This window comes from Rhinolophus ferrumequinum, chromosome X (assembly GCF_004115265.2).
Source record: "Rhinolophus ferrumequinum isolate MPI-CBG mRhiFer1 chromosome X, mRhiFer1_v1.p, whole genome shotgun sequence".
In the NCBI taxonomy this organism is placed as follows: Eukaryota; Metazoa; Chordata; class Mammalia; order Chiroptera; family Rhinolophidae; genus Rhinolophus; species Rhinolophus ferrumequinum.
Genome location: NC_046284.1, coordinates 69,413,470 through 69,429,593, shown reverse-complemented (window position 1 = coordinate 69,429,593; position 16,124 = coordinate 69,413,470). Strand labels below are relative to the sequence as shown.

The window sequence follows — 16,124 nt, the reverse complement described above, 5'->3', positions numbered from 1 at the left end:
AAAAGAAACTATCGACAAAATAAAGAGGCAACCAACTGAATGGGAGAAGATTTTTGCAAACAGTGCCTCCGATAAGGGGCTAATATCGAAAACATACAAGGAACTCTTGCAACTCAACAACAAAAAAACAAACAACCCAATTGAAAAATGGACAGACGACCTGAAGAGACATTTCTCCAAAGAGGACATACAAATGGCAAATAAACATATGAAAAAATGCTCAACATCACTAATCATCAGAGAAATGCAAATAAAAACCACAATGAGATATCACTTCCCCCCAGTCAGAATGGCTATCATCAACAAGACAAATAGTAACAAGTGTTAGAGAGGCTGTGGAGGAAAAGGAACCCTCATCCACTGTTGGTGGGAATGCAGACTGGTGCAGCCATTATGGAAGGCAGTATGGAGGTTCCTCAAAAAATTACAAATAGAATTACCATAAGACCCAGCAATCCCTCTCCTGGGTATCTACCCAAAAATCTGAAAACATTTATCCATAAAGACACGTGTGCTCCAATGTTCATTGCAGGTTTGTTTACGGTGGCCAAGACATGGAAACAACCAAAATGTCCTTCAATAGATGAATGGATAAAGAATTTGTGGTATATATGCACAATGGAATACTATTTGGCAGTAAGAAAAGATGATATAGGAACATTTGTGACGACATGGATGGATCTTGAGAGTATAATGCTATGCGAAATAAGTCAGATAGAAAAAGCAGAGAACCATATGATTTCACTGATATGTGGTATGTAAACCAAAAACAACAAAAGAACAAGACAAACAAATGAGAAACAAGAACTCATAGACACAGACAATAGTTTAGTGGTTACCAGAGGGTAAAGGGGGTGGGGGGTGGGAGATGAGGGTAAGGGGGATCAAATATATGGTGATGGAAGGAGCACTGACTCAGGCTGGTGAACACACAATGGGATTTATAGATGATGTAATACAGAATTGTACACCTGAAATCTATGTAGTTTTACTAACAATTGTCACCCATTAAATTAAAAAAAAAGTCAATGGAATTGTAACAGCTATATATGATGTCAGAGGGGTAGTAGATTGAGGGAGGGGGTTTATCACTTTGTGAGGGGTGTAAATGTCTAACTATTACACTGTTTTGTACATCTGAATCTAATAATAATTTTAAAAGCTCATGTTAGAAATCGTCTAAAATCAATGGCCTATATTTCCGGGTTAGAAACTTAGAAAAGTGAAAATTAAATAGAAAATAAACATAAGAAAGAAAATAAAGATAAGAGAAGAAATCAGTGAAATGGAAAACAGGAAAACATCAGAGGAAAACTAATTGAAACAAAAGTTGGTTCTGCAAGAATATCACTAAAATTCATATAGCTCAAACCTAACTAATTACAAAGAAAAAGATACACAATTTACAAATACCAAGAAAGAGAAGTTATCACCTCACATCTGGTTATTATAAAAAAGACAAGAAATAACAAGTGTTGGCAAGGACGTGGAGAAAAGTTAATTCTTGTGAACTATTGTTGGGAATGGAAACTGGTGCAGCCACTGTGGAAAACAGCATGGAGTTTCCTCAAAAAATTAAAAATAGAACTACCTTGAAACTAATAAAACCAATATAATATTGTATACCAACTGTGCTTAAATAAAAAAATTAATTGAACTACCACATGATCCAGCAAGTACACACACATACACACACACACACGCAATGGATTATACAGCTATAGAAATGAAGGAAATCCTACTATTTGTAACAACATGGATGGACCTTGAGGGCATTATACAAAGTGAAATAAGTCAGACAGAGAAAGACAAATACCATATTATCTCACTGAAATGTGGAATAAAAAAAAATGATCTCATAGATACAGAGAATAGCTTGGTGGTTGCCAGAGGTGGGGGGTGGGGGGTGAAATTGGTGAAGAGGATCAAACGGTAGAAACTTTCAGTTATAAAATAAATAAGTCATGGGGATGCAATGTACAGCATGGTGACTATAGCTAATAATACTGTAATGTATATTTGAAAGTTGCTAAAAGATCTTAAAATTTCTTATCTCAACAAAAAACATTTTGTAATTATGTGTAGTCACAGATGTTAACTAGACTTATTGTGGTAATCATTTTGCAGTATATACATATAATAATCATGTTGTATATCTGAAACTAACATAACATTATATGTCAATCATATCTCAATAAGTTTTTTAGAGAGATCCGTTGTCTTAAAAGCAAAATAAAAAAAGCCTTTGTCTTAAAAGTATAATAAATGAATGTTATAACAATTTCATGCTTAAAAAAAACTTGACAACTTAGATAAAATGCATAAATTCCTTGAGATACACGAATTACAAAACATAAATACCCAGTCTTGCCACTTCTCTTTCCCATTACTGGAAGTTCTAGGACAATTAGATAAGAAGATGAAAAAAAAAATACATCAAGATTAGTAATGAATATGTCAAACTATCTCTATCTGAAAATGGTATGATCTTGTAAATAGAAAATTTTAAGGAATCCAATAAAACTATTAGAATTAATAAATGAGTTTAGCAAGGTTAAAGAATACACTGTCAATACACAAACATCAATTTTAATCCTATACACTTGCAACGAACAGTCTGAAAATGAAATTAAGAAAACAGTTCTAGCCACTGTAAATAAAGCTGCAATGAACATTGAAGCACATACGAGAGTATCTTTACATATGTTTTCAGATTTTTTGGGTAGATACCCAGGAGAGGGATTACTGGGTCGTATGGTAATTCTAAATTTTTTGAGGAACCTCCACACTGCCTTCCATAGTGGCTGCACCAATCTGCATTCCCACCAACAGTGTATGAGGGTTCCTTTTTCTCCACAGCCTCTCCAACACTTGTTACTATTTGTCTTATTGATGATAGCCATTCTAACCAGTGTGAGGTGATATCTCATTGTGGCTTTTATTTGTATTTCTCTGATGATTAGTGATGTTGAGCATCTTTTCATATGTCTATTGGCCATCTGTATGCCCTTTTTGGAGAAATATCTATTCAGGTCCTCTGACCATTTGTTAATTGGATTGTTTGTCTTTTTGTTGTTGAGTTGTATGAATTCCTTATGTATTTTGGATATTAGCTCCTTCTCGGAGGTGTTGTTTGCAAACATCTTCTCCCATTCGGTTGGATGCCTCCTTGTTTTTTCCATGGTTTCTTTTGCTGTGCAGAAGCTTTTTAGTTTGATATACTCCCACTCATTTATTTTAGCTTTTACTTCCCAAGACATGGAAACAACCAAAGATTCCTTTGATAGACGATTGGATAAAGAAGATGTGGTACATATATACACAATGGAATACTATTCTGCCATAAGAAAAGATGAAATAGTGCCATTTGTGATAACATGAATGGACCTTGAGATTATTATGCTAAGCAAAATAAGTCAGACAGAAAAAGTCGAGAACCATATGACCTTACTGACATGTGGGATATAAAACTGAAAGCAACAAAGGAACAAGACAAACAAATAAAGAAACAAAAACTCACAGACACAGACAATAATTTAGTGGTTACCAGAGCGTAATGGGGGAGGGGAGTGGTAGATGAGGGTAAAGGGGGATCAAATATATGGTGATAGAAGGAGAACTGACTCTGGGTGGTGAACACACAATGTGATATATAAATGATGTTTTACAGAATTGTACACTTGAAACCTAACCATTGTCAACCGAATTTTACTAACCATTGTCAACCCAATAAATTTTAATTTAAAAAAAATTTAAAAACTGAAAATAAGTTATAAATAAATAACCTAAAAAAATAGTTCTATTTACAATAACATCAAAACAATATAATACTTAGAAATAAATTTAACAAAATAAGTGTAAGCCTTGTGCAATGAAAATGAGAAAATATTGTTTTAAGATATTAAAGAGGATCTAAATGGAAAAGGATCCCACGCTCATGAGTCAGAAGACATAATATGGTTAATGTGGCAATCAATAATACCGAAAATTTTCTACATATTCAATCAAATTCCTGTAAGAATCCCAAAGGATTTGTTTTACATAAATAGTCAAGCTTATCCTAAAATTCATATAGAAAACCAAAGGATCAAACATAGCTAAAGCAATCTTGAAGAGTTTGAAGAATCACATTCCTGATTTCAAAACTTAACTAAAAAGCTATAGTAATTAAGACAGTGTGGTACTGGCATAAAGAAAGACAAATAGATCAATGGAGTAAAGCTGAGAGTCTTTAAATTTGCCTTTTCATTTATGATTCTTTGATTACAACAAGGATACCAAGTCAATTCAGTGGGGGAAACAACAGTATAGTCTACAAACAGTGCTGAAACAACTAGACATTGCCATGCACAAGAACGAACTTGGTCCCCTACTTTACACTATATAAAAATTAACTAAGAATGCATCATAGATCTAAATGTAATAGATAAAACTATAAAACTCTTAGAAGAAAATATGTGTGTAAATCTTCATGACCTTGGATTAAGCAATTCTTTCTTATATATAATACCAAAAGCACAAGGAAAAAAAGAAAAAAGTAGATGAATTGGACTTCCTCAAAATGAAAAACTGGTGCTGCAAATAATACTATCGAGACAGTGAAAACACAGTTCGTGGAATGGAAAAATACATTTGCAAATCATATCTCTGATAAATGATTTATATCCAGAATATATGAATATCTCTTGCAATTCAACATATTAAAAAGCAAATAATCCAATTTAAAATTTGAGGAAGAATTTAAATAGTCATTCTCCAAAGAAGATACACAAATCGCCAATAAGCACATAAAAAAATACTAAACAACATTAATTATTAGAGAGTACAAATCAAAATCACAGTGAGATACCACTTTCCAACCTTTAGAATGGCTGTAATCCAAGAGATGGACAATAAGTGTTGGGGAGAATGGAAAGAAACTGGAACCCTAATACACTGCTAGTAGGAATGTAAAATGGTGCAGCTACTTTGTCAAACAGTTTAGCAGTTTCTCAAAAAGCTAAACATAGAGTTACCACATGTCCCAGCATTTCCACTCCTGGGTATATACTCAAAAGAAATGAGCACATATGTCCACACAAGTTTGCTTGTACACAGATATTCACAGTAGCACTATTCATAATGGCCAAAAATTGAAAACAGCCCAAATATCCATAAATTGTTAAATAAAATGTTGTATATCCATAAAATGTTGTTATCCATAAAATGGAATATTATTTAGTAACAAAAAGCAATGAAGTACTGACACATGCTAAATCATGGATGAATCTTGAAAACATTACGTAAAGTGAAAGAATTCAATCACAAAAGACCACATTTTATATCATTCCAGTTACATGGAATATCCAAAATAGACGTTTGCTGAAAATATTCATAAAGAGTGACTTTTCTTATTGGTTTTGCTAAATTGTTGGGATGCATGCTGTGGTCATATTGCTACAATGAGGGGAGACCCTGCCAAAGAAGACATCTACACAGAATTTCCGGTCAACATGGCACACTAGATGAACACTGTGCTTGCCTCCACTGTGCTTGCTACATAAAAATTACAACTAAACTACAGAACAACCATCTTTGAGAATCACCTAAAGTTTAGCTGAACAGAAGTCCTACAACTAAGCGCATACAGAAGAAGCCACTTCGAGACTGGTAGGAGGGGCAGAGATGTGGAACGAGCTGGTCACACACCCAGTGGTAAAAAATTGGGAGGGATATCTCGGCTGTGGAGGTCTCCTCTGAAGAATGATGGGTCCCAGCCCCACACCAGGGTCCCCAGCCCAGGGTTCCAGTGCCTGGAAGATTAGTCCCCAGAACTTCTGGCTGTGAAAACCAGTGGGGATTGTAGCTGAGTGTAGCAGAGGGCTGCTGGAGTCCTGGCCATTCCTCTTAAAGACCCACACATGGACCCACTGACGGATTTACTTTCTCTGAGCTCCAGTGCTGGGGCAGCAGCTCAAAAGGTGCCAGGGACATACCAGGAGGAACTGAATTGTGTGGCTTCAGGATGAAGGCTGGAGGGGCAGCTTTGTCCCAGACAGAAGTGCTAGCAGAATCCATTATTTCTTGTGAGACCTCCCCCCTCCCAGCGTGCACACACAGGCAGCCACCATGTCTGAGTCTTCATCAATCTGGCTAACACAGTTTGCTCTACCCTGGTGATTCCCTGAGACCTTGCCACACCCAACTTGCAGACCTACCCAAGCCACTTCCAGTGATTTTCCCATACAAATGGCCTGTCTTGGCTCATGCTGCAGACTTTCCTAAAATATCTCGAAGGTTCAAAGTTCACATAACCCTGACAAGAAGCATCTGGACTCGACATACCCTGTACCTCTGACTGAACAACCCCAAGCCTGGCACTAGTGGCAGCCAGCTTTGGTTTACAGTTTGGTTTCTCCCAGGCAACCTCCAAGCCCAGCAAGGGTAGCTGTCTTCTGCAGATTGCTTTGTAGCTCATGACAGGTGGCCCCAGGCAGGGCACAGGTTGAAATTTGCCTGAGGTGAGGCCCCTCACCAGAGACCCCGGGACTGGAATGCCCAGTGGCCAGCTTCAGGCCAACCTGGAGCACCACCAAGTGGCCTCCGCAGGCAACACACCCAAAGGGCAGACTGAGCACCAGAGCCCTGCTAAAGTGAATCCTGCTCTGTAGGGTCAGCCCCTGCACAACAGTTCCTCCACTGTAGTCATGGCCAGTCCTCACAACCAGTCAGCCAAGGGTCAATTCTTCCCACTGACATGCAAACAGCAACCAAGACTCAACTACAACAGGAGGGCACAAACAATTCACACAAGGGACGCATCTGGAGCACGTGGCTCAGGTGACCAGGGAGACTGTGCCATTGAACCCCACAACACACCTATGACATAAGGCCAGTCTATTAAGACCAGGAGGCATAGCAGCTCTACCTAATACATAGAAACAAACTCAGGGATGCAGCCAAAATTGGGAGACAAAGAAACATGTCCCAAATAAAAGAACAGAATGAAGCTTTAGAAACAGAACTAAACAAAATGGAGACAAGCAATCCACCAGATGCAGAGTTCAAAATACTGGTTATAAGAAAGCTCAGTGAACTTAGGGGAAGAATAGATGAACTCAGTGAGAACAAAAAGATAGGAAACATAAAAATGGAGATGAAAGTATAGAAAGGAACCAGTCCAAAGTGAAGAATAAAATAACTGAAATAAAGAATCCATTAGAGGGAATGAACAATAGACTAGATGAAGCTGAGCATCAAATCAGCAGTTAGAAGATAAGGTAGCATAAAATACCCAATCAGAATAGCAAAAAAGAAAAAAAAAAATCCCCCACAAAAAAACATGAGGAGAGTTTAAGGGGCTTCTGTGACAATATGAAACATACCAACATTTGTATCATCAGGGTACCAGAAGGAAAAGAGAGCAAGGAATTGAAAACATATTTGGAGAAATAATGACTGAAAACTTCCCTAATCCTGTGAAGAAAATAGACATACAACTCCAGGAAGCGCAGAGAATCCCAAACAAGATGAACCCAAAGAGACCCACACCAGACACATTATAATTAAAATACCAAAGGTTAAAGACAAAGAATCTTAAAAGCAGTAAGAGAAAAGCAGTTAGTTACCCACAAGTGTGCTCCCAAAAGATTGTCAGCTGATCTCTCAACAGAAACTTTACAGGCAAAAAGCATTTGGCAGAAAATATTCAAAGTGATGAAAAGTCAGGACCTACATCCAAGATTACTCTACACAGCAAAGCTATTATTTAGAATCAAAGGACAGATAAATAGTTTCCCAGATGAAAAAAAAGCTAAAGGAGTTCATCACCACCAAAGGAGTATTATGAGGAACCTTAGAGGGAATTCTTTAAAAATAATAAGAAGAAAAAAAAACACAAAAATATAAATAATGAAATGACAATAACTACATATTTATCAATAATTACTTTAAATGTAAATGGATTAATCCTCTAGTCAAAAGATAGGGCAGCTGAATGGATAAGAAAACAAGAGCCTTACATATGCTGCCTACAAGAGACTCACTTCAGATTGAAAGACACACACAGACTGAAAGTAAAAGGATGGAAAAAGATTTTTCATGAAAATGAAAACAAACAAACAAAAACCTGGGGTAGCAGGTTTAAAACAAAGGCTACAACTAGAGACAAAGAAGGACCCAGTAATCCCATTTCTGGGTATTTATCCGAAGAAATGCAAAACACTACTTCAAAGGGACATGTGCATCGATATGTTCACTGCAGCATTATTTACAATAGCCAGGATGTGGAGGCATTGGAGGCAGCCAGCCTGGGTGTCTATCAATGGATGAATAGATAAAGAAGAGATTACACACACACACAAACACACACACACACACACACACACACACACACACACACTCTAGAATATTACTCAGCCATAAAAAGGAATGAAATATTATCATCTGCAAGAACATAGATGATGGACTTAGAGGATATATTGCTGAGTGGAGTAAGTCAGAAAGAAAGACAAATGCCATATGATTTCACTTTTATGTGGTATCTAGAGAACAAAATAAACAAACAAAACAGAAACAAATTCATAGATACAGAGAACATTTTCATGGTTGCCAGCTAGAAGGGGGTTTGGGGGTGGGTGAAAAATGGGAAGGGATTAAGAAGTACCAATTAGTAGTTACAATGGGGTGTAAAGCATAGCATACAGAATATAATCAATATTGTAATGACTATTTATGGTGTCAGATGGGAACTAGATTTATTGGGGTGATCACTGCGTAAATTATATCGCTGTTGTACATGTGAAATGAATGTAATATTGTATGTCAATTCTAATCAAAAAATAAAACACTTATTAAAAAAAAAAGAATGACATCTACACCAGAAAGAGCAGAGCCAAGAGACAGACAATGATTTCTGATGATGTATTTTGAGTATACAAATCCATCTGGACACCAAGCAATCCCAATAAACTGAATTAACTACCAGTTGAAGTGGGGTTTCTGGCATGTGCAATTGAAAGAGTCCTTATCTAATATAGTTTATTAAGCAACCAATTAACTGCTTTTCATGTCCATTGTACTTAACATGTTATAAATATAGGAAATGTGTGCTACAGAATTTTATTGACCATAAAAGCTGTATATTTTTGTGAATATTCATTCTTCAGTAGAATTACTGGCCTACAAGAAAATACCAAACTCTGTTTAGGGATATATATATATATATAGCATTACTTGGATTATATAAGAACCAGTCATATTCAAATTTCATTTTAAAATACATTACTTTTTAGTGGTAATTGTAGTCCTTCCACCACTGGAGGGTTGGTTATGAGATGAATATATCTCTTGTCTCAACTTCGAGAGTTCCTTACAAATAAAGACAACATAATCATTTGAAAATAGTAGACTCACTTATTTGTGGAATCTACAAAACAAAGTAAACGAACAAACAAAACAGAAACAGGCTCATAGATATAGAGAACTGATGATTGCCGGAGGGAAGGGAGTTTAGGAAGCTGGGTGAAAAAAGTGAAGGAATTAAAAAATACAAATTGGTAGTTACAAAATAGTCATGAGAATGTAAAGTACAGCCAAAGAATATAGTCAATAATGTTGCAACAACTATTAATAGTACCATAGTACCAGGTGGGTACTAGACTGATCAGAGGGAATCACTGCATTAATTACATAAATGTCTAACAACTATGCTGAAACTAATATAAAATAACATTGAATGTCAACTGTAACTGAAAAACAAGAAAGAAAAAATGAATAAATAAATGTAAAAAAAGGAAATAGTAGAAACATGAGGTAAAAAGTATATTTGATGGTTTAACAAGGTTACTAAGAATAATTACTTATTTTTCTTCCTTTTTAGACTTGAGGTAAAAATGTTCTAATCTCACTTTTTGAACACCATATATTCTTGCTTCATAGTCTCTAATAAGTTGTATTACATGTCTTGCAGGAATCAACTAACTGGCATAGGATTCCCATATTTGAGGGATAACATGAGATTGAATGGACATGGTTCTCAAGATGATATGAAAGTTTTCATCCTAAAATGCTTGAAAAGTATAGCCATAGCAGAAAAGCAATGAAACTTCAATATGGGAAGCAGGTGTTACTTCTTAACAGAAAGCATATCACCGAATTTTACTACAAGTACCATTTGTTCAATAACAGCAATACAATATTAGCCACTATTTTTGGTAGATCTTTCCTTTGGTACCTATTTTATAATAGATTCTAGGCTGCGTGCTACAGATACAGAGAGGAATATTGCTGAAGCAGCTAATAATCTAGTAAGGAGTCTTAATGGGAGTTTCAGTACTAATGAGGTATAAAATCAATGTTTTACAAATATTAAATGCCCAGTGGTATTTATTTTTGGCTTCAGTTCTAGCTTTCATTTAATTTATTTCTCCTGAAATATGAATCTTCTACCTCTTCTCACTCACTTACATTCTACTTCATGAATAAAGTGAGTCTTGGAAATGTGTTGTCCTCTAATTCATGGGAAGTATTTATCCTACAAGACTGAGTTGTATTATTCCTTTCCACCCTACCCCTTCCTTTATTACCTCTGACTGACGCTTTATAAGGGAATCCTTCTCTTCTAGCAAGCTTGTCAGTTCATGAAGTTTGAATTGGAAGTCACTGCAACTTCCCTCTCTTCTTGAAACATCCTTTTGGTACTGATTTAATTGAGTCTAAGGATTTAAAAAGAAATAATGATTATTATAATTTTCATTTACAAAATAGGTAACTGAGTTCCAGAGAGGTTAAATTACATAAAGTCATAGCTACACAGGTAGCTATGAATCAAAGAGCAAAATACCAATAGTTATAAATATTTATAGTCTTATAAATGTAAAATATGAATTAAAATGCCAATTTGAAATCTCTCATTTTTTAAAAAGGTGACTTTATTATTTAAGGCTAGGTATTACCTGAGTAACAGTCCTAGGACACAAGAATTAAAATAAAGTGAAGAAAACAGGCACTTTGGATTCCTTCAAATACTAATTAAGGAAAACCAAATAATAATAATAATAAGTAATATTATATCGTGATTTGCAGTTCACAAAGTATTCCACCTGCATGTCTTATCTCAGTCCTCACAGCAGCCCTGTGAGATATGTAAAGTATTATTATAATACTTATTTACAAAGACAGGTAAATGAGATCCAGAGAGGTTAAATGACAAAGTTATTCAGCTCACAAGAAAAACATTGCTGCAACCCTAAGACAGGTCTTCTGACTCCAAATCTTATCCATTTTTCTCTTTATTACATGATGTGTGCATAGATGGCTGTTAGGTTAAAGTGTTATTAGTATTGTCAGAATGGAAAAAAAACAGTGGAGGAAATCTGCTAAAAAATCAATAAGCTTTTGAACAAATTACTGTTTGTTTCATTTTGATTTTTGGTAAAGATTGTACAGTGATATTTGGAGAGAAAAACCTGTGGTCACTTTTTCCATTAAAATATTTAAGTATATTTAAATACATTCAGGAGTCAGTAAATTAAGAGTTAGTCAATTTGACCTAGAATTACAAGATAAGGCAATGGATAATTATTCTCACAAATATCATTCTAATTTTGATGCCAGTTACAGGTACATAATTCAACACTGTTTTTATCCTTGTGCTTGACAAAGTTCTTGCTATGTATCATCCCTCAAAGTCAAGTGAGGATTTTTATGAATCCAATTGTGATTTTACAGGATAAGTTCAAATGTTACTCTTCCCTGCCTGCATAAGCACGCTTTAGGCAAGATCACAAGGGGTCCCCCCCACCAATAAATAAATAATAATAAATAAATAAAATTTAAAAACCAAAACTTTGAACTTATTATCTTCTTTTGATTTCCTATAAAAGATTAAGCTAAGTTAGAAAACAATTTAGCAACATTTTATACACAGTGATATGTATTTAAACAAAAGATTTTATGGAATATTCCTAAAATTTTACCTTCACTTGATTTTTCTCTGTAGTTTTAAACCTGAAACCATCACTATCTTATTAGAAAGTCTGTGCTGACCTGTGCATTTATGCAGTATAGGATCAACATACCCGTAGCTTGCAGATCTCTCTATCTTTCTCCATTCTTAAGTTTTTTACCATCTCCGTGTAATGGTTGCCAATTTCATCCATTTTAGCCTGTAGCATCGGGCCTGTGCAAGTCTCAGAAACCTAACCAAGATAAAATAACCTTCTGTAGTTGAATTGTTATGAAGGAAATAATATATTATATTATAAGACTTATTATTAAATGGAAACCACATGATTAAAGAGACATTAAAATAATGAGAGCAGTTTTTAGGAATTGCATTACAGCCCAAACGGCAGTGAGATAAGACCTAACTGCATGTGAGATCATCAGAAAGCAGTCCATGTATTTTCTCAGGATGAATAGGATGTATATATGTCAATGCTAAGATTACAATGACATAACTAAGGCAATAACATATTTAAAACAAAATTTTAATACCTGCATTCTAAGATTTTTATTTTCTTGCTCTAAACTATGTTTACAGTATTCCAATTCTTTTAATCTATATTCCATGTCTGATAGTGTATGTCGAAGAGAGAGATTGTTTTCTTCCAATGCTTGGCATTTTGAGGTTGATTCTTGAAGTCCTTGCTGTAAAGAAGAGACAAGTAAATAAGACAAATGCATTCTGCTTTTTGGAGGAGAATGGTATTTTAGTTGATTAATTCAGTGAAATAAACCAAATATTTTTCCATTGCTGGTTTTCTTATATATTTACCATTAAGTGGTAAATTAAATCAGCCATATGAAATATTAGATTCTTGCCCTTAGTCTGACTTGCCTATGTTGAGTGAGAAGGAATCAAGAGTAGATGAATTTTCAACATAGCAATTTAGCAATTGGACTCTTGCTACTCTTTGACCGTTCTATACTCTGCCTTCTAGTAGGAAACAAAATGACCATATGCCTGATTATTTATGTGACAACTGGAAGTTGAGCAAAGTTTGGGACTGCCATGGGAGTGAAGATTAGGAAGGGATCAGCCCTAGACACCCATTACAATTTCCTTGGAATCATTTTTGCTCAGACATCTGGAGAACACTTCTAGAGATGATCATTTCATTTATTCATTGAGCAAACACATGTTAAAATCTATACAGAAACTTTTTTCACCAACACGTTAGTAGATTAAATCAATGAGTGAACTTAGATTTTCATTATTTATGCAATTCTTGTCACCCAACAGTACAGATAATTCTGGACTGTATATACTTTATATCTAAAATATATAAGATTATCTGCTTTTCTGAAAGGGTTTTCAGTCATTGGAAATACCCAAAGCCACTAAATTCTCACATGAACAAATTTTTCCAAGCATAATTTAATTCTGTCTGGATTGTATCTCATAACACAAATGTGCCAGTAATTATGCATAGGAAAAGCTATCAATCTAGTTTATCATCAATGAAAATAACAACTGACCTGCTGCTGACGATTATTTGCTCTCACTGATGCCAAGAGTTCTTCATATTCTTTTATTTGAGTTTCTTTGAATGCCAAATCTTTCTCAAGTCTTAACTTATCATTTTCCAATGACTAGAAAACAAAATTATTTGTTATGACTGAGAATAACAGAAACTTGTCCACAGTCACATTGGAAGGTTTAAATAAGCATTTTTCATTTGAAGTTGCTTAACAAAATAGAAGTTCTTAAAAGTTAAACAAAATATGGGATACAAAGTATTGAAACCTTAAAAACCTGCATTGAAAGAGAACTTTGACGGATCAATTAATTCAAAGTGCAATGGAGCAGAAGCTTCTGAATAACTTTGATGTTTTGCCCCAATCTACAAAAAATCCTTGTTAATCCTAGCAGGTAGTGAATTTTCAAAGTAGAGTCTAAATGTGTTCATCAGAACCCAGAAACAGAAAACCTACTCCAAAGTCCTCAAGGAGTTATTCATTGTATGGAAAGTATTCTGAATGTACCTAGCTGATGGCACCAAGACACCAATTAAAATAGAAAATAGAAAAGATTAAGTTCTTGGAAAAAGAAGTTTTGAAGTACCCAAAGAAATTCAGAGTATGCTTTATTATTACAGAAAAGAGGGAAATTCCCATTCAGTAAGCTAATTATTCTAATTTTACAAGCTACTCCCTGGCTTTAAGTATTAAATTACCTTGGTGGTAAACTAATTAATAAGTACATTCCTAACTTTCATTTTCACATGGGACATTTCTTGTCTCCTGTCTCAGTCACAATTAACCGCTTCTAGAAAATAACTATGTATGGGTGAGCATGTTATTGTTGTGTTTTATTACATTTTAAAAAGTAGACTGAATGCCTTGATTTCTATGTGAAGAAGATAGGAATTATAAAAGCTGTGGAAAGAAAAATCAAAATAAATGTTACTGTCAAGTCATTTTGAAGATGTCCAAGCTCCTCCCGTATGTTGCTGAATGTGGACAGCACTAGTCGGAGTGATTTATCAGACATACTCCTCATCTGGAGGAAGAAAACAATTGATAGTTTATTTTTACTAGCATTTAAAATACACAGTATAAGTGACAGTGATACTATTTTTCTGTTCATAAAAGTAAAACTTATTAACAGTTTTATTTTTGATATGGCAATATTGTTAATAAAATGCATAATTAGTTCAACTAATACTCCTGAAGAGATCATAGCTATGTAATAATAGAACAAGGTCTCTTATTTTTTCCCATAATGAAGTATCATCATTCTCACAAGACAGAAATTTATCAGCAAATTCTCAAATTTACTTTTATCCTTTCTTTAAAGATTAGAAAATACCAGGCAGTCAACCTTCAAATAATAAAATGCATCTTCCTAAGTTTGCTGCCAAATGCATGGATTTTGCCTGAGGTGAGAAGAATATAAAACAAGTTAAGTTTAACCTTAAAGTACAGAAATATCTCAAATTTTAAGGAGTAGGGAGAAAAACCCTTTCACAAGTTAAACTAATTTGTTCAAAGAAAAATGGTTTATAAAAAGCAACTTCTGTTTCTGAAAGACGAAGTAGAAATATTTTCCCTTATTTCTTTTGCTAAGTATAATGAAAAGTCTTGGGCATTATCTATAAAACAATCATAAAATGACTGAAAGGTAAAAACAAGAAATAAGTCTGGTTAGGAACATTGGGACCTGTGGAATAACACAGAAGAGAGTTCCTGGGTTTTCTTTTTGCTTCATATGTCACAGATTGATGTCGGGGAAACTAGTAACCCAGAACCACTAATAGATACAGACAACAAAAGTCCCTACAAAAGTCTGCTCTCTGTAGCCAAAGAATCATGAAAGGGGCAGCCTAGCAAGGCAGAGAACTTTTAGATAATAATCACTGTACTCCAGCCAAACACTTCAGAAAAAACCCGCAACTCTACTCACACCCAAACTATCAAAGGCCAGGAAGAGAACCTAGATATTCCCCCTCACCAGGCTGTCAAAATGTGTGCCAACACCACTCACCAGGTTGGTGTTAGAAATGGTAGGGTGGAGAAATGGGGCTTTCATCCCCACTGGTCAAAAACAAGACCCCAAGCACTATGGTGTCAGTTGAGACTATGAAGAGCCTAGGCTTTCACCTTACTCAGCAGTAGTGAGGCACTGCTCCACCTCCCTGTTAGGGTGATGTCAGAGGATGCTTAGAGGAGAATAAGGACTTTTGTCACTGCCCAGTGGAAATGAGATCTCTCACCTTGCAGTGCTAGGGGAGGCCAAGAGGGGAACAGAAATGAGGCACTCCTCCCTAATGATACCAAACACTAAAAAGGTGAGGGCCTTGTAGAGAGACACAATTCCTACCCCTGCTGAAGAGGAACAAGGAGCTCTTTTCCTGACCAGTGTCAACAGAGGCTAAGTGGGGAACTTGGAGTTCCACCCCCAGCTGGCAATCACAGGCAGTGTCCCCACTTCCTTTGTTGTTTCAGTATCAGAGGAGACCTGGTAAAACAGATGATCTGAATAAAATCCAAAGTCATAATATAATACTCAAAATAACAATGTTTCAATAAGAAAAAATCACTTGTCATTCCAAGAACCAGGAAAATCTCAACTTGATAAGAAAAAGCAATTAATAGATGTCAACATCAAGATAACAGAAATGTTAGAATTTTCTGAAAAG

The 16,124-nt window shown here is 35.2% G+C and overlaps 1 protein-coding gene across 2 annotated transcripts in view; it reads right to left on the bottom strand.

Moving 5' to 3' along the window:
- Positions 1-16,124, bottom strand: part of POF1B (POF1B actin binding protein) — a 90,458-nt gene that overhangs the window by 13,022 nt on the left and 61,312 nt on the right. For both annotated transcript variants that reach the window (XM_033102923.1, XM_033102853.1), the window contains exons 10-15: positions 14,393-14,485; positions 13,462-13,575; positions 12,478-12,630; positions 12,060-12,179; positions 10,566-10,694; positions 9,266-9,348 (exon numbers count right to left, since the gene is read on the bottom strand). In XM_033102923.1, coding sequence (XP_032958814.1) covers positions 9,266-9,348; positions 10,566-10,694; positions 12,060-12,179; positions 12,478-12,630; positions 13,462-13,575; positions 14,393-14,485 — 692 coding nt within the window. The remainder of the gene's footprint in view (positions 1-9,265; positions 9,349-10,565; positions 10,695-12,059; positions 12,180-12,477; positions 12,631-13,461; positions 13,576-14,392; positions 14,486-16,124) is intronic.